The sequence below is a fragment of the Thalassophryne amazonica genome, chromosome 8, assembly GCF_902500255.1.
Source record: "Thalassophryne amazonica chromosome 8, fThaAma1.1, whole genome shotgun sequence".
Lineage (NCBI taxonomy): Eukaryota > Metazoa > Chordata > Actinopteri > Batrachoidiformes > Batrachoididae > Thalassophryne > Thalassophryne amazonica.
Genome location: NC_047110.1, coordinates 47878612 through 47904204, shown reverse-complemented (window position 1 = coordinate 47904204; position 25593 = coordinate 47878612). Strand labels below are relative to the sequence as shown.

Genomic DNA, 25593 nt, shown 5'->3' with positions numbered 1-25593 from the left:
TTGTGGGATTGAGATTGGGGGTGTGTGTTTCTTATCGTGTGTGCTGCTATACAATGCTGCTGGAACCTCAATTTCCCTGAGGGAGTCTTCCCAAGGGATCAGTAAAGTTATATCTAATCTAATCTCATCTAACCGAATCTAAACAGAAGAATTATGATGATGATGATGACTATTATTATTATTTAGATTAGCCTTAAATGTTTTAACTGATGTGGACTTTCTAATTACAACAGACAATTTTTCCATAGCAGGAAAAGACTGAAGCTTGCTGACTTCTTAACCTGGGCACACAGAGCAAGCCCGTGACACAAGAAGGCACATACAGAGCTTAACATGATGTATATTGTTTTTATGCTCAGTAAATTAAATAAAATTGCAAAGCGGGTACTGCACGGCATTTTGTTCCATCTGCCAGATGCTCAAAACACTTTACACACATCACACATTATTACACTTTATTACATGGTTTAGAAGCCTTTACATAATAAACTTGTGTATGACACCCTGTGCAATATTTACACTTGTACATGTGCAAATTAGTGTATTGGGCATTGTGCAATACAACCTAGTACTGTAATATGCAATTACAACCAGACACTGAAGCACGTTTGAGCTTAGCACTTGTCACTTTAATACAGTACGTTTGCACCTCAACATCCATCAAGAAACTCTTTTGGTTCCCCCACCTGTCGGCTACTTGTTATCTATCAATTATTGTTACTTTGAATTGTAAATATCTTATGTGTATTTTCCTTTAATTGTTTTTCTGTCATGATTAATTTACTTTGGTATGTTGTGTGGTTTTATTAGTCTGTTTTCATGTTACTGGGACTATGGATGGAAATTAGCACCTTGCTATAATCTGTCATAATTTACATGTAACTATGTCCAGTAGGGTGGTTCAAAAAATAAAAGTTGGAAATTCATTACTCTCACCCCTTCCTTTTATGATGCTTTGGGAAAAAAGAAAGCCTGCCAAATATTTTGTCATACATTAATATTTAGAGGTAGCACATCATAGCTGAAGGTTGTAAATATATGTTATCGCTGCCCGAGTGCCCGTTCAATAGGTTATCCATTATCCACTATCTAATCACATCACTTATAAAGAGGATAGACGTTAACCACCTGAGTGTAACTAAAGTATAATTTTATATTCAATTAAACTATACCTGGGTTTAAATATTTCTCACAAACAACATGCTTTCAAAAATGGTTACTTTAGGCTACAAGCTGAAAATTTTGCTTCAATTCACAGCTTCTTTTCTTTCAGATCTTTGGTGATGGTGAATCTAACATGAGATAAATGTAAAAGAGACACTTGCTGACTTAACATGCTAACCATTAACTGAAACTTCAGTAAAACATGTCAGCTACTAGAAGTAGAACATTTGTATACCCTATTGGTTCCACCGACTGAAATAAAGGGAAACAAATTGCCCTCAAATGGGCAAATACTCAGGTATTTTTCTTCAACACACTGATTTGAAGAAAACTGTCCATGATGCTGCTGTGACCTCTATAGACTGGGCAATTCCTTTTGGGAGAGAGCTAGAATCCCACTGAGGGCAAAGCAGCATCTGATCACAAAGTTAGAAAAGGTGTTCGGAAAATGGAAAACATTGAAAAAGACCAAGAATCGCAATACAGACAAGCAGAAGAAAGATGAAACAGTGTTTTGTGAATCTTTGGAGGACTTGTTTGACATGGCACATCAGGATGTCCTAACAATGATAAAGTTTGAAGATGACAGACAGTTCCTACTTGCTCAGCGAGAGAAAGGTAGAAGGGGATGCATGGCAGGCATAGATAAAATACAAACTGCCAAAGAACAAAGAGCAGAAAAAGGAAGCTGCAGAAGCAACATACAAAGAGAAACTGGAGGAGCCTGGACCATCTAATGTCTCACTACCTGACACTGTCTCCAGCCAGAGTGAAGAGAACACAGAAAGTCCAGATGAAGAATTTGTTATGCCAGCGCCACAAAAAGCCAGTAAAATTAAAGCTGTTGTAACACCAGGACTTGCAGCAGCATTGGATAGGACCCAAACAACAGACAGAAGTTCCACCTATATTCTGACTGAAACGGCAGCAAGTCTTGGTCATGATGTAAGCAACTTAATATCATTATCATGTAAAGGATGTTCTCTTATGTTACACAGCTGTATAATTGGTTCTTGTGCTGATTCATACATTTCTGAATATTAAGTACTGCAAGGCATAAAGAATATTATTGTTTGGAGCTAGATCAACATATATGTGGAAATATATAAAGCATAGACTTATTTAAATGTATCAATAATGAAACTATTTCATCAATAAAATGAAAATGCAATGTTTGATTGTTACAAAATCTTCGCTACCCCAGTATGTAGGTATTGTAGGAGCATGATACATGTACGAGAAGAACTGCATCTCACAATTCATGTTTTAGTGTTAACTATTTTATGGGATATGAAAAGATTTGATTTTCCAATGTATTGCCATAATTTCTGTCCTGACATATCAATATTAAACTGACAGAAATAATTTGGAAATATCTGGAAATGACCATACTATATGACAAAGTTATTGCCAGCAAAATCTTTAAGGGCTGTGTGCTACCAGTAAAAATTATTAGAGTTTTATGAAATTGTACATGATGGTTTTTATGTTAGGTACATAAATTTAGAGGTGAGACGAAGTTTTTTGAAAAATTTTTTTGACCATTTTTATGGACCACCCTAATGTCCAGTAATATGCACAGTCCCATTTCAAATAAACATACATATACACCAATGCCTCACATTTACTTCCCAAACCAAGGCAGGTAACCATTTTACATCTGGGCAGACTAAAACAATGCAGTTTAAGTGGTTTGTACAGGTATACAGACAGGTAGCATGAGGGAAATTTGAACAAAGGCCTATATATCAGTAGACCAGATTCTTATCCACTGAACCACCTACTCTAGAACAGTGTAGGATAGAAGCTGAGCAACCAATATGTCGACCTTGGTTCAGTTCTCAGTTATACTATTATCCTTTGACAAGACACTTCATCTGCATTGCACCAGTCCACCCAGCTGTAAATGGATACCAGTGTTGTCTGGGGAAGTACAGTGGACTCGCATCACATCTGGGGAAGTGGTTGACTCTCATCGAATTCACAATACATTATCCAGTGATAAGTGCCAACACCTTTGGGGCTATAGAGGACTTAGTTCTTCTTCATTACCCTTGAATGGTAGTAGGTGTTGCTTTGGTTTCCATGGGTTAGGGCCCCTTCACACATAGTACAATGTGGTCAAAGCGCGCATGAAGCAGGAATCGTATGCAATACGTGTAAAATCGTAGCTGCTTCTAATGCCTCGTACACTTGTTGCTACAACTATTTGCACATAAGAGCGGCTGAAAGGCAGAGTGTGCACTGTGAGAGTCCATAACGTGTTTGGACAGACATGAACTAACAACTGCCCACTGTGACGTGTGTCTGCCTGCATAAAAACATATATCGCTGTTGCAATGGGCTGCAGCTGCGAGCACGTGCTGCGCACATTGACAGGCTACCCTAGATCAAATGGACCATCAGATCATAACACGCAGCGGGCGATCTGAATGTCACGTCACCCACGTGAGGTCCTGTTCCACAACGCAGTGTCTGTCTTGTGGCGCACCGTCCACCATGAGGCCAGTTGGACACACCGCCAGCAGGTGTGGATATGATAAGAGCGCCCTGCTTGTCATTCATATCATTTCATGACTATACGTCTGTGACCATGGGTCATCTACAGAGGAACAGACGGATACCTGTATTGCCTGCTTGATAAGAGGGATTCAATAAAATGCGGTGTTTTTCATTGGTGTGTAGCTGTAATTTTTAAAAAGACGTCCATGTCCTTCTTGATGTCAGGCATTTTCCTGCACCTTTTACAGGCCAGTGATGGTAGCTCAGTGGTAACATTTCTGGCTGGCAATCAGAGCTTTAGGAAATTGCAGGTTCAAATCCTGTGGGTGGTGTGTATTTGTTTTTTTCACAACAGCTGTGCGATGTGGTTACACATGCTGCAGCTGCTTGCTCTGTGTTCCCGTGTGCACAAAACCATTGCAGCATGTGTTTTTTATTTATTTTTTTCCACAGCAGCGGTGTCCCTGCGTGCATGAAACCATCACAGCGGTATCGTTCACACCTGCTTGTCGGCTCGATGTTTTCGTGGTTCACTCATACGAGCTGTTCCGCCGTGAGTCACCCTGATTTGTACGTATTTATTCGTACTATGTGTGAAGGGGGCTCTTAATGTTGACTTCAGTTCTGAAAATAAACCAATGTGTTGCTTACAAATTAGTTTTGCTGCCTCCTCAGGGTTGCAGACTTGGTAAGGGGAAATGAATCCACTTTGTGGAGAGAAGAAAGCTGGAAAATTCCTTGACATGCCATAAGTAGCTACACACACTCCTTGTGTCTCCTAACAAAAAACACAAGAGTAGAAATAACCAATGATTTGGAAATGTAAGAATGTAGACTAAAATGAGACATATATATTGGATTTACATCATAATTACAAATATCAATAATAAATATGTGTGCTGCTGACAAATGTACACTGCACACCCAAATGTTACAGCAATCTTGAAATAATATTATTATTCTTACAAGGAATTCCAGTGTGCGACCAATGTCCAGAATCGACTTGACCCCAGCGGAGACTACAGCAATAGGTGTTTGGCCCAGCTCCGTCAGATCTGAACTGATATCTAGACCTGAAACAAACAAAACAGACATTCAGTTGATTAATGCTAATGTAAATCATAGCTCAAACAGAGCATGTCACTAAACCAAAAAAGTTGGTTGATCAATCCCTGAAAACTCAAAAATTAAGTCCACATGGCTCCTGGTGTCAAACCCTTTAAAACTGGGAAGAGATATCTTCTGGTACGGCATCTGAGTCTAAAAAGCTAAGCCATTAAGTGTGTTCTTAAATAATAGATGGATGAATCCTCCAAATTATTAGAATGGTCAAAATAGCAGATCAGCCCCCTGAGTTTGGTCTGCATGAGGTAAGGGTTAGGCATTACGCAGCTTTGTTGTGATTTGGCACTATATAACAAAAATAAAATGAATTGAATTATAATGGTAAGTCTTTACATAAATGTGTCACTCCATATAGACTGCACTGCACAATACTAGGAAAACTGATTGTCCTGATAGCTACCTTTTGGTACGGGCTAACCAGGCAGCCGCCTGGGGCAGCATTTTTTCATGACGGGGGGGCGGCACCAGCACTTTTGGCGCTCCCTGTGGCTGCAGGTGCCTGTTTGCTAAGAGGTCCACAGAACAGAAGCAGTGTGTGAGAGGTTTGGTGCACAGTTGTCTCCTGCACTGTCCACGGGGACAGGCGCTCTCCTTCCTGTGTGCTTTGGCATCCTGCTCCGCTCAGCGAGATCCTGCTGTACAGCTCCACAGCATCTCCTCTGGCAGGGAAAAGACCACTTAGGACGCAGCTCAGAACTACAACTCTGTGCCACATTTCTCTGCCGATCATCCAGCACCAAAATGAAGGAAGGACGAGGCAGGCAGCCAGTTTCTAAAATAAAAGGCACTTCAAAGCGGACAGACAGGATGTAAGAACGGGTTTGAATCTCACCGAAGAGAACAAACTGCCCACTCATGAAAAAAAAGTTTGCAGAAAGGACAGCCTGCCTATTTGTAAGGAGGGTTTAGAACTTGAGTTGCAGTGGCACTTCTAAAATATTAAGAATAATAACAAAACAATAAAAAATAACTGTGCAAAATTTTGTGGGTTTTTTTGTGGGGGGGGGGGGGGGGGGGGGGGGGCAGCGCTGGTAGGGAGTCTCGCCCGGGGAGTAATTCAGTGTAGAACCGCCACTGAGGAGGGCTCTCTTAATACCGTCTTCAGGTCCACAATGTACACGATGTGACTCAGCACATAGTCTGTTCTTTTCACCCATCCATCCATCCATTTTCTTCCGCTTTATCCGGAGTCGGGTAGCGGGGGCAGCAGCTCAAGCAAAGCCGCCCAGACCTCCCGATCCACACACACCTCCCCAAGCTTCTCTGGGGGAACCCCAAGGCGTTCCCAAGCCAGCCGAGAGATTTAGTCCCTCCAGCGTGTTTTCATCCCGGACGCTTAACACTCGGCTGCAAACCGCCCCAGTGCACGCTGAAGGTCCTGATTTGACGAAGCCAACAGAACCACATCGTCCGCAAACAGCAGAGACGAGATTCTGTGGTTCCCAAACCAGACCCCCTCTACACCCTGGCTGCGCCTATAAACTCTGTCCATAAAAATAATGAACAGAACCGGTGACAAAGGGCAGCCCTGGCAGAGGCCTACGTGCACTGGAAACAGGTTTGACTTACTACCGGCAATGCGAACCAAGCTCCTGCTATCCGGTGGTACAGGGACCGGATAGCGCTTAGCAAAGGACCCCGGACCCCGTACTCCCGGAGCACTCCCCACAGGGTGCCCCGAGGGACACGGTCGAATGCCTTCTCCAGATCCACAAAACACATGTGGACTGGTTGGGCAAACTCCCATGAACCCTCGAGCACCCGATGGAGCGTGTAGAGCTGGTCCAGTGTGCCGCGACCAGGACGAAAACCACACTGCTCCTCCTGAATCCGAGGTTCAACCATCGGTCGAATTCTCCTCTCCAGTACTCTGGAATAGACCTTACCGGGGAGGCTGAGGAGTGTGATCCCCCTATAGTTGGAACACACCCTCCGGTCCCCCTTCTTAAACAGAGGGACTACCACCCAGGTCTACCAATCCAGAGGCACTGTCCCCGATCGCCAAGCGATGTTGCAGAGGCGTGTCAGCCAAGACAGCCCCACAACATCCAGAGACTTAAGGTACTCAGGACGGATTTCATCCACTCCAGGAGCCTTGCCACCAAGGAGCTTTCTAACCACCTCGGTGACTTCGGCCTGGGTAATGGATGAGTCCGTCTCTGAGGCCCCAGTCTCTGCTTCCTCTTCGGAAGACGTGACGATGGGATTGAGGAGATCCTCGAAGTACTCCTTCCACCGCCCGACAACATTCCCAGTCAGGGTCAACAGCTCCCCACCCGCACCGTAAACAGTGCTGGTGGAGAGCTGCTTCCGCCTCCTGAGGCGGTGAAAAGAAGTGAAAGACCCTTCTTTTCACCCTGCTATACAAAATTACATATTGTAATATTTAGTTTTCACATGGAGTCTCGGCTACCGAGGTGTAACAATCTGTGCTTTGATTAATAAAATTAATAAATAAAAAAATGTAATTACACACTCCAATCTTTAACAGAAAAAGAAAAAAAAAAAAATTCATTACATGTTGCCATCAGAGCGCAGCGTACCATGACTGTGTGGTACAAACATTTTCGGTTTGAGCCAGAGTGAACAGTTTTTATCTTACCATTACAGATAATCCAGGTGTCTCACTGTCACATCTCTTCTTTTATTCTTTCCAGTATTTGCCTGCAACACGTTTCAAAAAAGTTGGGGCAGTGGTATGTTTACTACTGTGTTACATCACCTTTCCTTCTAACAACACTCAATAAGCATTTGGGAACTGAGGACACTAATTGTGAGCGTCATGATTGAGTATAAAAGGAGCATCCCAACAGGCTCAGCCATTCACAACCAAAGATGGGGTGAGGATCACCACTTTGTGAACAACTGCGTGAAAACAATAGTCCAACAATTTAAGAACAATGTTTTTCAATGTTCAATTGCAAGGAATTTAGGGATTCCATCATCTACAGTCCATAATATAAACAGAAGATTCAGAGAATCTGGAAAACTTTCTACACATAAGCGAGAAGGCCGAAAACCAACATTGAATGCCAGTGACCTTTGATCCCTTGTGTAAAGAATCTTACCGCATGGGCTCAGAAACATTTCAGAAAACCATTGTCAGTTAACAAAGTTTGTCGCTACATCTACAAGTGCAAGTTAAAACTCTACCATGCAAAGCGAAAGCCAAGCATCAGCAACATCCAGAAATGCCGCCGCCTTCTTTGGAGCTCACTTGAAATGGACAGACCCAAAGTGGAAAAGTGTGCTATGATTTGATGGGTCCACATTTCAAATTGTTTTTGGAAATCATGGATGTTGTGTCCTCCTGACAGAAGAGGAAAAAGACCATCCAGATTGTTACCAGTGCAAAGTTCAAAAGCCAGCATCTGTGATGGTATGGGGATGTGTTAGTGCCCATGGCATGGGCAACTTACACATCTATGATGGCACCATCAGTGCTGAAAGGTACATCCAGTCCGCAACACATGCTGCCATCCAAGCAATATCTTTTTCAGGGACGTCCCTGCTTATTTCAGCAAGACAATGCCAAGCCACATTCTGCACGTGTTACAACAGCATGGCTTCGTAGTAAAAGAGTGCGGGTACTAGACTGGCCTGCCTGCAGTCCAGACCTGTCGCCCATTGAAAATGTGTGGCGCATTATGAAGCGCAAAATACAACGGAGACCCTGGACTGTTGAACAACTGAAGTCACACATCAACCAAGAATGGGAAAGAATTCCACCTACAAAGCTTCAACAATTAGTGTCCTCAGTTCCCAAATGCTTAATGAGTGTTGTTAGAAGGAAAAGTGATGTAACACAGTGGTAAACATACCACTGTCCCAGCTTTTTTGAAACGTGTTGCAGGCATCCATTTCAAAATGAGCAAATATTTGCACAAAAACAATAAAGCTTATCAGTTTGAACATTAAATATCTTGTATTTGTGGTGTATTCAATTGAATATAAGTTGAAGAGGATTTGCAAATTATTGTATTCTGTTTTTATTTACATTTTACACAACATCCCAACTTCAGTGGAATTGGGGTTGTAAAAAAATGGAATTGAACTGACTTTGTAGACAATATTTCTATTTTTCTTGCGCTGCTGATTCTCTCATTCTGTATTTTGCCCTACTTTGCCCAACACATCTATACCAATGTCTTGTTAACTCCCGTCACTGCCCATATCTCAGCCTCACATCATTACTGTTCTTGTCAGTCTTATCAGCCCAACCTTTAACCCTTACCTTGATTATTTGGTCATGTTACACCTCAGCTACCCTGCTCCAATAGCCTCAGTAAAGCTATATTTTGAGGACATGTTGAAAATAACTGTTTTTAAAAGCTGTACATAAAAATGTGTAAACAATGTGATGTGCAAATAAACCTACTGTTTTCTCCATCTCTGTGGACTCCTCCAATTCCTCCCGTGACAAAGACAGGGATACCAGTTCTGTGCGCAGCAATCATCGTAGCTGACACAGTTGTACCCCCAGAGAGACCCTGTGGAAACAAAAGTACTGTAGATACAAACACAACATGCAAAGCACTACAAGCTGCAAGTACAACTACAGTATGCTGTGCATCTGGAAAGTATTCACAGCACTTCATTTTTTTCAACATTTTATGTTACAGCCATATTCCAAAATGGAGTTAATACATTTTTTTCCCTCAAAATTCTGTTCACCACTCCCCAACATGACATAAAATTTTTTTTATTTTTTTTTTTATTCTTTGCAAATTTATTAACCCTCTGGGGTCCGAGGGCATTTTTTGGACAGTTCACTCGCCTGGCATAAAAGTTTTATTATTGCTATTAACAGCTCTCCCTGCATCCCACAATCAAGTTTTATGTCTCTTTTTTTTCCAGGACAACCTGATCTTTCAAAATATATATGCTTTTGTTGTGTTTTATAAGTGTAATAAAGGTTTACAATCAGAAATAAGAAAGGGAAAAAATAAAGTGGAAAATAATTTTCCACACACATTTATTCAAAACACACAGCAAACTATAATGCTTGCCTCTACTGGTGGTTGGCTCTCACTGCGGTATTGTATCACTTCCTGTTCCGGAGCGCAGCGGTGCTTTGCTGTATGTTAGCTGTTTAATCTGCGTAGTTAGATTGATCTAAATAACTAGACAACGATTTGTTTCACAGTGTAATCTTCACGTGCCTTAACTAAAGCACTCCCTCTGCTGAATCACCTCTAAATTATTTACACATTATTCACTTTGTGTGTTTTTAGGAATCCGCTAGCTTAGCGCAGCTACTAGCTCTTAGCTGGTTTAGAATGGCAGCTTCTCTTGTCTCTCCCGCATTTTTCTGCTCTGGGTGTGAAATGTTTAGTTATTCCTCGGCCTCCTTTAGCAGTAATGGTACTTGTAATAAGTGTAGCTTATTCGTAGCTTTGGAGGCCAGGCTGGGCGAATTGGAGATTCGGCTCCACACCTTGGAAAATCCTACAGCTAGCCAGGCCCCTGTAGTTGGTGCGGACCAAGGTAGCTTAGCCACCGTTAGCTGTCCCCCAGCAGATCCCGAGCAGCCAGGAAAGCAGGCCAGCTGGGTGACTGTGAGGAGGAAGCGTAGTCCTAAACAGAAGCCCCCTGTACACCACCAACCCGTTCACATCTCTAACCATTTTTCCCCACTTGGTGACACACCCGCCGAGGAACAAACTCTGGTTATTGGCGACACTGTTTTGAGAAATGTGAAGTTAGCGACACCAGCAACCATAGTCAATTGTCTTCCGGGGGCCAGAGCAGGCGACACTGAAGGAAATTTGAAACTGCTGGCTAAGGCTAAGCGTAAATTTGGTAAGATTGTAATTCGCGTCGGCAGTAATGACACCCAGTTACGAAAATCGGAGGTCACTAAAATTAACATTGAATCGGTGTGTAACTTTGCAAAAACAATGTCGGACTCTGTAGTTTTCTCTGGGCCAGGGTTGGGACCAGGAAGCAGAGTTGTAGTCTTACACACCTCTCTGCAGTTTCTCTCCCCCTGCCATCCCCCCAATACCCCATCCCCGTAGAGACGGTGCTTGCTCCCAGACCACCAACAACCAGTAAAAATCTATTTAAGCATAAAAATTCAAAAAGAAAAAATAATATAGCACCTTCAACTGCACGACAGACTAAAACAGTTAAATGTGGTTTATTAAACATTAGGTCTCTCTCTTCTAAGTCCCTGTTAGTAGATGATATAATAATTGATCAACATATTGATTTATTCTGCCTTACAGAAACCTGGTTACAGCAGGATGAATATGTTAGTTTAAATGAGTCAACACCTCTGAGTCACACTGTCAGAATGCTCGTAGCACAGGCCGAGAGGGAGGATTAGCAGCAATCTTCCACTCCAGCTTATTAATTAATCAAAAACCCAGACAGAGCTTTAATTCATTTGAAAGCTTGACTCTTAGTCTTGTCCATCCAAATTGGATGTCCCAAAAACCAGTTTTATTTGTTGTTATCTATCGTCCACCTGGTCGTTACTGTGAGTTTCTCTGTGAATTTTCAGACCTTTTGTCTGACTTAGTCCTTAGCTCAGATAATTATAGTGGGCGATTTTAACATCCACATAGATGCTGAGAATGACAGCCTCAACACTGCATTTAATCTATTATTAGACTCAACTGGCTTCGCTCAAAATGTGAATGAGTCCACCCACCACTTTAACCATACTTTAGATCTTGTTCTGACTTATGGTATGGAAATTGAAGACTTAACAGTATTCCCTGAAATCCCCCTTCTGTCTGATCATTTCTTAATAACATTTACTTTAATGGACTACCCAGCAGTGGGGAATAAGTTTCATTACAGTAGAAGTCTTTCGGAAAGCGCTGTAACTAGGTTTAAGGATATGATTCCTTCTTTGTTATGTTCTCCAATGCCATATACCAACACAGTGCAGAGTAGCTACCTAAACTCTGTGAGTGAGATAGATTATCTCGTCAATAGTTTTACATCCTCATTGAGCACAACTTTGGATGCTGTAGCTCCTCTGAAAAAGAGAGCCTTAAATCAGAAGTGCCTGACTCCGTGGTATAACTCACAAACTCGCAGCTTAAAGCAGATAACCCATAAGTTGGAGAGGAAATGGCGTCTAATTTAGAAGATCGTCACTTAGCCTGGAAAAAGAGTCTGTTGCTCTATAAAAAGCCCTCCGTAAAGCTAGGACATCTTACTACTCATCACTAATTGAAGAAAATAAGAACAACCCCAGGTTTCTTTTCAGCACTGTAGCCAGGCTGACAAAGAGTCAGAGCTCTATTGAGCCGAGTACTCCTTTAACTTAACTAGTAATGACTTCATGACTTTCTTTGCTAATAAAATTTTAACTATTAGAGAAAAAATTATTCATAACCATCCCAAAGACATATCGTTATCTTTGGGTGCTTTCAGTAATGCTGGTATTTGGTTAGACTCTTTCTCTCCGATTGTTCTGAGTTATTTTCATTAGTTACTTCCTCCAAACCATCATGTCTATTAGACCCATTCCTACCAGGCTGCTCAAGGAAGCCCTACCATTAATTAATGCTTCAATCTTAAATATGATCAATCTATCTTTATTAGTTGACTATGTACCACAGGCTTTTAAGGTGGCAGTAATTAAACCATTAGTTAAAAAGCCATCACTTGACTCAGCTATCTTAGCTAATTATAGGCCAATCTCCAACCTTCTTTTTCTCTCAAAAATTCTTGAAAGGGTAGTTGTAAAACAGCTAACTGATCATCTGCAGAGGAATGGTCTATTTGAAGAGTTTCAGTCAGGTTTTAGAATTCATCATAGTACAGAAACAGCATTAGTGAAGGTTACAAATGATCTTCTTATGGCCTCAGACAGTGGACTCATCTCTGTGCTTGTCCTGTTAGACCTCAGTGCTGCTTTTGATACTGTTGACCATAAAATTTTATTACAGAGATTAGAGCATGCCATAGGTATTAAAGGCACTGCGCTGCGGTGGTTTAAATCATATTTATCTAATAGATTACAATTTGTTCATGTAAATGGGGAGTCTTCTTCACAGACTAAAGTTAATTATGGAGTTCCACAAGGTTCTGTGCTAGGACCAATTTATTCACTTTATACATGCTTCCCTTAGGCAGTATTATTAGAAAGCATTGCTTAAATTTCATTGTTACGCAGATGATACCCAGCTTTATTTATCCATGAAGCCAGAGGACACACACCAATTATTAAACTGCAGGAATGCCTTACAGACATAAAGATATGGATGACCTCTAATTTCCTGCTTTTAAATTCAGATAAAACTGAAGTTACTGTACTTGGCCCCACAAATCTTAGAACATGGTGTCTAACCAGATCCTTACTCTGGATGGCATTACCCTGACCTCTAGTAATACTGTGAGAAATCTTGGAGTCATTTTTGATCAGGATATGTCCTTCAATGCGCATATTAAGCAAATATGTAGGACTGCTTTCTTGCATTTGTGCAATATCTCTAAAATTAGAAAGGTCTTGTCTCAGAGTGATGCTGAAAAACTAATTCATGCATTTATTTCCTCTAGGCTGGACTATTGTAATTCATTATTATCAGGTTGTCCTAAAAGTTCCTTGAAAAGCCTTCAGTTAATTAAAAATGCTGCAGCTAGAGTACTGACGGGGACTAGGAGAGCATATTTCACCCATACTGGCCTCTCTTCATTGGCTTCCTGTTAATTTTAGAATAGAATTTAAAATTCTTCTTCTTACTTATAAGGTTTTGAATCATCAGGTCCCATCTTATCTTAGGGACCCTTATCTTAGGGACCTCATAGTACCATATCACCCCAATAGAGCACTTTGCTCTCAGACTGCAGGCTTACTTGTAGTTCCAAGGGTTTTTAAGAGTAGAAAAGGAGGCAGAGCCTTCAGCTTTCAGGCTCCTCTCCTGTGGAACCAGCTCCCAATTCGGATCAGGGAGACAGACACCCTCTCTACTTTTAAGATTAGGCTTAAAACTTTCCTTTTTGCTAAAGCTTATAGTTAGGGCTGGATCAGGTGACCCTGAACCATCCCTTAGTTATGCTGCTATAGACTTAGACTGCTGGGGGTTCCCATGATGCACTGAGTGTTTCTTTCTCGCCTTGGGCAACTGTTTGTTGTGATTTGGCGTTATAAAAATAAAATTGATTTGATTTAATAAACAACTGTTTTGACACTTTATAAAGGTAATCTGAGGTCTGTGTGAAAGACTGGACAACAAAAAAGTTCAAACAATAAACAAAAATGCACATTTTGAACAATATACAAAATGGTCTATGTGTTTTGTTTGTTTTCAACTCAAAGCAATTTCTGTCTGCTATTACACAAAGGTCACATCACAAATTTCTATTTCTACTGTGTTTTGGAGTCTTATGTCTGACTCTGCAAGCAGCTTTCATTTCACACTTTGGCTCCTTGCAGTCTGAGGAGCAGCCCCGTCCCTCACCTTATTGATATGGTAAACAGTGCTTTACGCCAGAGGGAGAGAGCCACAGAGTAATCCAGTAACATTCAAATGCAAACTAGTGGAGCAATCCTGATAGTTACACAACCTTTGTTTGAGCACGTGAGATTGTCATGCGAGGCTCTCCGTCTGCTTTCACTTTCGCTGTGCGTAATGGCGCAGGGCGCAAAGGAAAAGTTAGGTGGCTATTCAAACTGGCCAACTAGTAAGATATCACTCCTGAAAATGATCTTTGGTTTATCACGTGAGGTAAATCTGCCCTGCGATTGGATTTTGGAACACCATGTGACAGTGAACCAATTCCAACTGGACACTCACATTCCGCACGTCATCACACAGCTACAAAGATGGCCGACGGTGGATCGAAAGTCTGCGGAGTTAACTTTTCAACAAAAAAAAAAGGAAGTTTCTATCTCATATCACTAAAAAGTTATTTATAATTTAGTAAAGGTTGGTCCCAGCCGTCGTATATGACAGCGTTGGCCCCAGAGGGTTAATAGAGGGTTGCTCAATACTTTGTTGATGCACCTTTGGCAGCAATTACAGCTTCAGGTCTTCTTGAATATGATGCCACAAGCTTGGTGTACCCATCTTTGGGCAGTTTTGCCTATTCCTCTTTGTAGCACCAATCAAGCTCCATAAGGTTGGATGGGGAGCGTCGATGCACAGCCATTTTCAGATCCCTTCAGAGATGTTAATTATCTTGGCTGTGTGCTTATGGTCTTTGTCCTGCTGAAAGATATGATATGATAAGGTATGATGCTGCCACCACCATGCATCACTGTAGGGATGGTACCTGGTTTCCTCCAAACATGATGACTGGGATTGACACCAAAGAGTTCAATCTTTGTCTCATCAGAATTTTGTTTCTCATGGAATTTTGAGCTTCATGGCAAAGGCTGTGAATACTTATGTACATGAGATTTCTTAGTTGTTTTTTTATTTTATAAATTTGCAAAAATCTAAAAAAAAATAAAAAAATAAAAATTTCACATTATCATTATGGGGTATTGTGTGTAGAATTATGAGGAAAGAAATGAATTTCATCCATTTGGTACACTGCTGTAACATAACAAAATGTGGAAAAAATGAAGCGCTGTAAATACTTTCTGGATGCACCGTAGTTGACAGTGTATAATTTGATATGTGCATTAATGACATGAACTCTCACTTTGCTAATAACATAAGGCAGATCACATCGGGACACCTTGACAGAGCTGTTGCACTGGGCTAAGTGTTTAAGGTCCTCTAATGATAGGCCAACATGGACTTTGCCTTGAATCACTCCAATAGTGGCTGGAGTTGCTCCTTCAGCTCGCACAATGTTCTCCACTTCTTTGCAGTGCTAGATTCAGACATAACCAGGTTTATTAACAGCATACACATCAAACCACTGACACTGCAATGTGCCAGCCCTGTTAAAACATAGTTCCATTTCATCCCTCCTGACCACCAGAGGGCGGTACTGAAAGCACTGAATGATCCCTTCGCGCATGCGCAGTTCGAGTAATAATACCGAAATAGTCACACCTGACACCACGGATGACCAATCACAGTGTATATAAGCATACGTCATCCAAAGCTGTGTTCCTTTTTTTCTTCTCGTGCACGGTTCACTACTGTTGGTGTCCGCCATTTTGTGCTGGATATTTATTGTGGTTTTGCCATCGTTGGATGCCCTTTCGCCTTTCCTTTTGGCAGGAGCAGCGTTTTTCGCCCTCCTGGAGCTGCGACGGTTCTTGTTACTGCAGTAAGTGTCTCTTTTATTCGCCATTACCGGTGACGGCAGCATTTTCGCCCCCTCTCCCGGTATTGCGCATGTACACGGACATACATATATTGTTTCAAGCTACCTGGGTTAGCCTTTGGTCCTTTTGTTGTTTAGTTTTTGCTTCTACCTGTGACAGCAGCACGAGCGCCCCCTCTCCCGATTTTGAGCCAGTTTACATTGATAGCTGACTGTGTTAGCCTTTTTTTGGGTTGCGTCTTTGGCTACTTCTGGTGACGGCGGCGTGTGCGCTCCCCTATCCCAGTTTTTTTGGCCTGCATTTTGTCACAGCTAACGGAGTTGGTCTCCTGTTTTGCTATTACTGGTGACGGCAGCATTCATGCCCCCTCTCTCTGTGCTGGCATATATTCTGTAGACTGCTAGTTGTGTGGATTTGCCTGATGAGCGGTCGGGCTTATGGACAGCTCCCACTGCTGTGCTGCTCGTGGACTCGCACTCCGAGCTGATGACGGTCATGACCTGTGCCCAGCTTGTCTTGGGCTTGACCACCTGACGGAGGTGCTGTCTGGACGTCCCTGTATGAATTGCAGTTACATGCCTTGTGCTGTGAGAGTGGCTCGGCTGGCACAGGTGCACCCTCAACAAGAGGCCAACCAGCTCCTGCTTTCGGTGCAGGTGACTGCACCCAGGCGTTCAAAGCGTTGGAGTGAGGTCACTGCTACCGCAGCTCCTCCTAAGAAATGGGGCAAAACCGATCAAGGCCTTGCCACAAGGTTGGAGCACCTGTCTGCAGAAATGGCTGAGATGAAGTCATTGTTTCAAGCCCGGCAGCTGGAAGCTCCCTTGCCTGAGACAGGGGCTTTCTCCACCTATGCCTGAGTTGGCGGTGGAGGAGGATGTATTGTCTCTCGCCACCTCGGTCTCTCATTTTGGGGCGGAAGCAGAGACTCGGTTGTCTCTTGCTTCTGAAACTGGTTCGTTCGGCTCATCTCAAAGTGTAGTCAGTGAGTTGAGCGATGCCGCTGTGCAGGATATTAAGCGTAGGGCCTTTAATCTCCTGCAGTTAGATATTCCAGTGGCAGAGGAGGCTCGTCCGCAGGTTTGGCTGGCGCAGTCTACCCTGACTGAGGCATGTCGGAGGACCCTCCGTGGTGTTCCAGTGCAGCCAGGTGAGCTGTTTGGCCAGGCTGCCCTGGGGCGGACCATCCAGGCACAGCAGACTAGGCACCATCGCTCTGGCCTCAACAGAACTGTGTCCCGCAGCGTTCGAGGCGTTCGTCTGTTGGCCATGAGGTGCAGCCACCCCCGCCTCGATACTGATCTGAGGGTTATCAGTGGGGCTCTCAACCAGGCAGGCCCGAGCTTCGGATGGTGGCGGCCAACCCCCAGGGCCCCTAGGGGTCGTGGAGAGGGGAGGTGAGGCCACCGGGCCGGCAGTCGGATGGTTTTCCCATCAGCAGCTCGACTACTGGGCTGCTCACACTGTGGATCTGTGGGTGGCTGCTACTTTGACCCATGGCTACAAGTTGCAATTCCGGCGCCAGCCACACTTCTTGGACCAGGTCAAGGTGGCTTTGATTGCCAACCCAGTGAAAGCCCAAGCACTAGACCAGGAGCTCTCTGCCCTCTTGGCCAAGGGTGCTATCGAGGTGGTGGATCCTCTGCAGCGACCCAGAGGCTACTATTCAACATATTTCCTCATATCAAAAAAGACTGGCGGGTTTTGTCCCATTTTAGATCTGCGGGGACTCCATCGTAATTTGAAGGTGCTGCCGTTTCACATGTTGACCACGGCGGAGGTCCTTCAGTCTGTGGCAAGGGGAGAGTGGTTTACATCAATGGATCTGACCAATGCCTACTTTCATGTACCTATTGCGGCAGACCACCGCCGCTTTCTGAGGTTTGCCTATCAAGGTCGTCATTGGCAGTTTCGGGTACTCCCGTTTGGCCTCTCCATTTCGCCAAGGGTGTTTACTCGATGTGTAATGGCAACTCTCGCCCCGCTGAAAGCATGCGGAACGCAGATTCTGCCGTATCTCGATGATTGGCTTCTGTGTGCCCCATCTCGGGCGCGTGCATCTCGGGTTGTGCATCGGCTGCTTGCTCACGCATCCCAGTTGGGTCTCAAGGTCAACCTGGATAAGAGTTGCCTTACTCCTTCTCAGACCACTGTTTTTCTCGGGGTGGCCTTGGATTCAACTTCCACTGAGGCTCGTCCATCCATCCGCAAGATAGACGATATCCTCCAGTTGGTCAGGTCGGTTCAAGCTAGGCAGGCAGTTTCCATACATCGCCTTCCTGCAACTTCTTGGCAAACTGACGCCCTGTGCAGAGGTGGCTCAACAGCTTTCATCTGGACCCCCGACTGCACAGACATCGCAAGCTCACGGTGACATGGTTGTGCCTCCAGGCCTTGGCTCCCTGGAGGACCAGGGCTTATTTGTCCAGGGGCGTCCCATTGGGGCTAGTGGTGTGCCGCAGTGAGGTGGTGACCACAGATGCCAGTTCCACGGGATGGAGTGTGGTCTGGCAGCACAGAGCGGTTCATGGGCTCTGGAGCCGAAGGGATCGCTTGAGACATATCAATGTGCTGGAGCTACGGGCAGTACATTTGGATCTGAGGCACTTTCTTCCCCACCTGGAGGGGAGACATGTTCTGGTACGATCGGACAACACCTTGGTTGTCTACCACATCAACCATCAGGGGGGCACCAGATCGGCTCGTCTTCTAAGTCTCCAGGGATCTGCTGGAATGGGCCTTTCCTCGTCTGTCCACTCTACGGGCGGAGTGTCTACAAAGAGAGCAGAACCGAGCTGCGAACGCACTCTCTTGTCAGGCGCCTGCTCCAGGGGAGTGGTGTATTGGTATTAGTCATTCAGTGCTTTCAGCACTGCCCTCTGGCGGTCAGGAGGGATGAAATGGAACGAAGGTTACGTATGTAACCACAGTTCTATGGATCCCGGATGATGTAGGAACAGAGCCTCAGATGACGTATGCTTATATACACTGTGATTGGTCATCAGTGGTGTCACAGATGTGACTATTTTGGTATTATTACTCAAACTGCGCATGCACAAAGGGATCATTCAGTGCTTTCAGCACCACCCTCTGCCGGTCATCCGGGATTCATAGAACTGTGGTTAGATACGTAACCTTCGTTTTATGACCCTGTGTTGTAATATATACCTCAGATTGTGTGGATAAGGCATGCCGTGTGTGATAATTGTGCTCTCTAGTGCCACCACTGGTTTGTTTACTGCCAGTGCCTGGGATACAGATGGATGAATTTTGAAAAATCTGTCTGAGAAGAAATCACAGTGAACAGAGATGGCCATACATTCATAAATCAAGAGCAATATTATATTCTTGTATCATTATCACATCCTGTATGCAGTGACGATGATACTTTGGTTGCTCTTATATTTATTGAATAGATGCATTTACCATTTGTGCATGATCTGGCCTGTAATGTTGAAACTCCATTTCTTGGAATAATTGAAAACACTCTCTTCAGCATTCTCTGTGCACACCTTAAGCCTGAAAACAATAGTAAAGTCTTTTCAAATTAATAATCCACATCACAAACACAGTGTTGTTCTCTCAAAGGCTGATGTTTGCTCCTCTAGGGTTCAGAGGGCATCTGTATATGCGTGAAGTAACCAGCTTGCCTATGTTAACTCTGTGACAAATGAGAATAGAGAGAGAACATTCATTTAGCTGCATTTACTTCACCGTTAGGATTGTTCTTCCCTCTGTTTTTTTTTTTTTTTTACATTCAACAGTCATCCAAATAAGAACAAAATGGCCTTGACAAGTCACAAAAGTCCATGTGGCCATAACTTAGTGAGCTATACTAGTCATAATTCACAATATGATTTTACAAGTTTTACAATTCTTTAAAAATACAATGAAATATGTTTTAAATCACATTTTTAAAAAATGTATTAAACCCGGCGGCAATCCCCGAACCCGGTGGTGGACACCGGAAGTAAGGGATGCCGTCAAGCTGAAGAAGGAGTCCTACTTATCTTTGTTGGTAGGTGGGACCCCAGAGGCAGCTGACAGGTACCGGCAGGCCAAGCATGCCGCAGGCCAAGCATGCCGCAGCCCGTGCGGTCGCAGAGGCAAAAACCCGGATCTGGGAGGAGTTCGGGGAGGCTATGGAGGAGGATTATCGGTCGGCCTCGAAGAGATTCTGGCAAACCGTCCGACGCCTAAGGAGGCGGAAGCAGCTCTCCACCAGCACTGTTTACGGTGCGGGTGGGGAGCTGTTGACCCTGACTGGGGATGTTGTTGGGCGGTGGAAGGAGTACTTCGAGGATCTCTTCAATCCCATCGTCACGTCTTCCGAAGAGGAAGCAGAGACTGGGGACTCAGAGGCGGACTCATCCATTACACAGGCCGAAGTCACCGAGGTGGTTAGAAAGCTCCTCGGTGGCAAGGCTCCTGGGGTGGATGAAGCCCGTCCTGAGTACCTTAAGTCTCTGGATGTTGTGGGACTGTCTTGGCTGACACGCCTCTGCAACATCGCGTGGCAATCGGGGACAGTGGCTCTGGATTGGCAGACCGGGGTGGTGGTCCCTCTGTTTAAGAAGGGGGACCGGAGGGTGTGTTCCAACTATAGGCGGATCACACTCCTCAGCCTCCCCAGTAAGGTCTATTCCAGAGTACTGGAGAGGAGAATTCGACCGATGGTCGAACCTCGGATTCAGGAGAAGCAGTGTGGTTTTCGTCCTGGTCGCGGCACACTGGACCAGCTCTACACGCTCCATCAGGTGCTCGAGGGTTCATGGGAGTTCGCCCAACCAGTCCACGTGTGTTTTGTGGATCTGGAGAAGGCGTTCGACCGTGTCCCTCGAGGCACCCTGTGGGGAGTGCTCCGGGAGTACGGGGTCCGGGGTCCTTTGCTAAGGGCAATCCGGTCCCTGTACGACCGCAGCAGGAGCTTGGTTCGCATTGCCGGTAGTAAGTCAAACCTGTTTCCAGTGCCGTTGGCCTCCGCCAGGGCTGCCCTTTGTCACCGGTTCTGTTCATTATTTTTATGGACAGAATTTCTAGGCGCAGCCAGGGTGTAGAAGGGGTCTGGTTTGGGAACCACAGAATCTCGTCTCTGCTGTTTGCGGACGATGTGGTTCTGTTGGCTTTGTCAAATCAGGACCTTCAGCGTGCACTGGGGTGGTTTGCAGCCGAGTGTGAAGCGTCTGGGATGAAAATCAGCACCTCCAAATCCGAGGCCATGGTTCTTGACCGGAAAAAGGTGCTTTGCCCTCTTCAGGTCGGTGGAGTGTCCTTGCCTCAAGTGGAGGAGTTTAAGTATCTCGGGGTCTTGTTCACGTTTGAGGGACGGATGGAGCGTGAGATTGATAGATGGATCGGTGCAGCATCTGCAGTGGTGCGGTCACTGTATCGGACCGTCGTGGTGAAGAGAGAGCTGAGTAGGGGGGCAAAGCTCTCAATTTACCGATCAAACTACGTTCCGATCCTCACCTATGGTCATGAGATTTGGCTCATGACCGAAAGAACGAGATCACGAGTACAAGCGGCTGAGATGAGTTTCCTCTGCAGGGTGGCTGGGCGCTCCCTTAGAGATAGGGTGAGGAGCTCGGAGTCGAGCCGCTGCTCCTCCACGTCGAAAGGAGTCAGTTGAGGTGGCTCTGGCATTTTTTCCGGATGCCCCCTGGACGCCTCGCTGGAGAGGTGTTCCGGACACGTCCCATTGGGAGGAGGCCCCGGGGAAGACCCAGGACACGCTGGAGGGACTACGTCTCTCAGTTGGCTTGGGAACGCCTTGGGGTTCCCCGAAGGAACTGGGGGAGGTGTGTGTGGATCGGGAGGTCTGGGCGGCTTTGCTTGAGCTGCTACCCCCGCGACCCGACTCCGGATAAAGCGGAAGAAAATGGATGGATGGATGTATTAAACCTATCTATGCTTTTTAACCTTTTTAATTATTACCTTCAATCAAATGAATCACACTACTTATCTCTATTTAAATGTTTTTAACTTAAATTATTTTAACATTCTGAACTAACTATGGTTAACACGTGGTCCACCTCTGTCATTTGCCCTATTGACGTATCCCATAATCCCTTGCGCGCAAGAGAGTCGCTGCAGTCAAACAACACAGAGAATCCACATGACAACTGTAAATGAATATTATACTACAAAAATGTAATTTTTATGCTTTTCGTCACGTTAATAAGAGACTGCATACATGATACCCTGAAAACTTGCTAAAATAATTATAACAAATAATCCGTGTCTATGTTTAATATGCATGGAATTTAATAAACGCAAACCGAATTTCAGACATATATATTAGTCTGGAACAAAGAGGACAAACAGTGTTGTAAAGAACAATAATAAAGACGTTAAAGAGCAAGCTTCACTTCCCCCAGAACGACATGATCAGGAGGCGAGCGGCGCTCTCAGCAGCTCCCACTGAAAATAACGGAGAGACAGCCTGTGATTCTCGCATGTTTACATAAAATAAATACAATAACAACATCTATAAACCCAGAGAATACGAGGGCTGTCAATAAAGTAACGGTCCTTTTTATTTTTTTCAAAAACTATATGGATTTCATTCATATGTTTTTACGTCAGACATGCTTGAACCCTCATGCGCATGCGTGAGTTTTTCCACGCCTGTCGGTGACGTCATTCGCCTGTGAGCACTCCTTGTGGAGGAGTCGTCCAGCCCCTCGTCGGAATTCCTTGTCTGAGAAGTTGCTGAGAGACTGGCGCGTTGTTTGATCAAAATTTTTTCTAAACCTGTGAGACACATCGAAGTGGACACGGTTCGAAAAATTAAGCTGGTTTTCAGTGAAAATTTTAACGGCTGATGAGAGATTTTGAGGTGATTCTGTCGCTTTAAGGACTTTTCACGGTGCGAGACGTCGCGCAGCGCTCTCAGGCGGCGTCATCAGCCTGTTCAAGCTGAAAACCTCCACATTTCAGGCTCTGTTGATCCAGGACGTCGTGAGAGAACAGAGAAGTTTCAGAAGAAGTCGGTTTCAGCATTTTATCCGGATATTCCACTGTTAAAGGAGATTTTTTTAATGAAAGACGTGCGGACGGATCCGCGCGTCGGGACGCAGCCGACGCGGTGCGGCAGCACAGGAAAAACACCTCCGTGTTGATAACCATTTGTAAAATCCAGGCGGCTTTTGATGGCTTTCAGTGGAGTGAGTATATGAGAAATTGTTTAACAGGCAGGACATGTTCCAACTTGTCCTTAAGGCTTTCAACAGAGGTGTTTTTCCTGTGGCGGAGCGTCGCGGCGGCTGCGTCCCGACGCGCGGACCCGTCCGCACGTCTTTCATTAAAAAAATCTCCTTTAACAGTGGAATATCCGGATAAAATGCTGAAACCGACTTCTTCTGAAACTTCTCTGTTCTCTCACGACGTCCTGGATCAATAGAGCCTGAAATGTGGAGGTTTTCAGCTTGAACAGGCTGATGACGCCGCCTGAGAGCGCTGCGCGACGTCTCGCACCGTGAAAAGTCCTTAAAGCGACAGTCTCACCTCAAAATCTCTCATCAGCCGTTAAAATTTTCACTGAAAACCAGCTTAATTTTTCGAACCGTGTCCACTTCGATGTGTCTCACAGGTTTAGAAAAAATTTTGATCAAACAACGCGCCAGTCTCTCAGCAACTTCTCAGACAAAGGAATTCTGACGAGGGGCTGGACGACTCCTCCCACAAGGAGTGCTCACAGGCGAATGACGTCACCGACAGGCGTGGAAAAACTCACGCATGCGCACGAGGGTTCAAGCATGTCTGACGTAAAAACATATGAATGAAATCCATATAGTTTTTGAAAAAATAAAAAGGACCGTTACTTTATTGACAGCCCTCGTATATTCATAAGAGTTTTAGGCACAATATAAAAATAGTTTTATGTTGCGATGTTAATGGTGTTGTCCGTGTGCAGCGGTTAAAGTGCAGCCCGATCAGAGCGTCTCAATGCAGTTCTCACTGTTACTGAGATCTCGCAGTGCAGCGACCTCTCCGAAGTTTTGCGGGATTTGAAATGTCAATAGGGCGAATGTATCTAATACAGGTTTACAATTGCACTACTGGTACCTGATAAGAAACCCTTAATATTCACAAATGTGAATAAGGTCCAGTAATTTGCATATTGCATGAAAAACGTTTCATGAATGTAGTAAAACATTGTACTCACTGGTCCCTTGTACCAAAATTGATTTGGATACGTTTCTATCCACGTTGCATTTCCCTTACACACCATTAGCTTAGCAGGTTAGCTTCAAACACATTGGCAATGAACTCGAAAAAAAACTTGCACAAACTACGTTTCTCCTGGACTCGCACTAGACAGTGTTATCCTCAGCATCTAAAGTCTCAGAAAATATACATTCACTCCGTGAATTAGTGTTTACCAACCTGTGACAAATGAGAATAGAGAACATACGTTCAGCTAAGTTTAGTTTTACTTAACCATTAGGATTGTTCTTCCTCTGTGATGCCTCAGCTATTCTATATCACTCGCGCCACACGCCATCTACTGGACAGTGTAGGGATTACACATAACTCACTATTACTTATGATCCAAAATAAACTCTTAACAAGTAAAATGAAAATTGTAGGGGTGTCTGTTTTTACTCAGACCAATTAACACATGCTTAACTATTTCAAGCCTCTAAACTGAGCTTTGTGTTCATCAGTGGAAATGCATTTATTTAGGCTAGATGGTTTAAATGTTAACCACACACTGTGTAACTTGTATGGAGCTCAATAATTTCACACTAAATTGAATAGGGAATTTTTAATAGAACCTTACCTTACTCAAATCCAGTTGGTGTCCCAGCTGCTTCACACTTGCAGTGGTTTCTGAAATTTGAAGGCAGATGCTCTTTTCAACCATTTTACAGATTTATTTGCTCCAGTTAAATGGAACAAACTCCCACCAACCCCTGTTTGCAGCCTCTCGAAGAAACATACAACTAGATTCCAGAGTTTCATTCTGTATTGTTATCTGCTTTTTATGTCACTTAATTTAAGCACCATTTGCTGAAGTCTATAAGATGTAACTTACGCAGTTCCTTTCAAAGTGCAAAAGGCCTACGGTTTAAACTGTAATAACCTTCTACCTTTACTGCAAATCCAGCACAGTTTTAGTCAAATTATTTTAAAAGTGTTAGTGATCTGGCAAGTAGGGTGTTAGACATGGGGTACATAAAAAGTCCAAGGGCCAGTAGGACACGGTGCTGAAGCAGGGCTGAAGTAGAAGGATGAAGACAGCTGGAGTGCCAGACACAGGCAGGATGACAGGGATGAGGATTACTAGCCAACACTTCCTCTGCAGGATCAGGATGGTTGGACAGAGCACAGCAAGCAAACACAAAAAGAAAGAAAATGGGACGCAGATCGGTGGGCTGTGGACCAATGAACTTCAGGCCTTTGCATAGTCTCATCTATCAGACAGGCTATACCTGTATATCTATATCACCACGTCTCATAAAAGGCTCACTTGTATAGTGTTTCACACCAACCATAACCGAGGGCAGGTCAAAACAGCCTGTCCTCACAGAAATTGCTGGGTTGTTTTTAACTACTTCATCTTTTTCTTTTTTAGCTGCTCTGGTTAACTCTGGGTCACGTTAGTGTTT

The 25593-nt window shown here is 44.2% G+C and overlaps 1 protein-coding gene across 1 annotated transcript in view; it reads right to left on the bottom strand.

Annotated features, from left to right (window-relative positions):
* zgc:136858 (uncharacterized protein LOC678543 homolog) overlaps positions 1-24436 on the bottom strand; it is a 42648-nt gene extending 18212 nt beyond the window's left edge. Inside the window, 8 exon segments of the mRNA XM_034176137.1 lie at positions 4318-4444; positions 4633-4739; positions 9170-9281; positions 15403-15576; position 18967; positions 19148-19262; positions 19406-19498; positions 24368-24436. Coding sequence (XP_034032028.1) covers positions 4318-4444; positions 4633-4739; positions 9170-9281; positions 15403-15576; position 18967; positions 19148-19262; positions 19406-19478 — 709 coding nt within the window. The 5' untranslated portion in view covers positions 19479-19498; positions 24368-24436.
* Positions 24437-25593: the final 1157 nt, after the last annotated feature.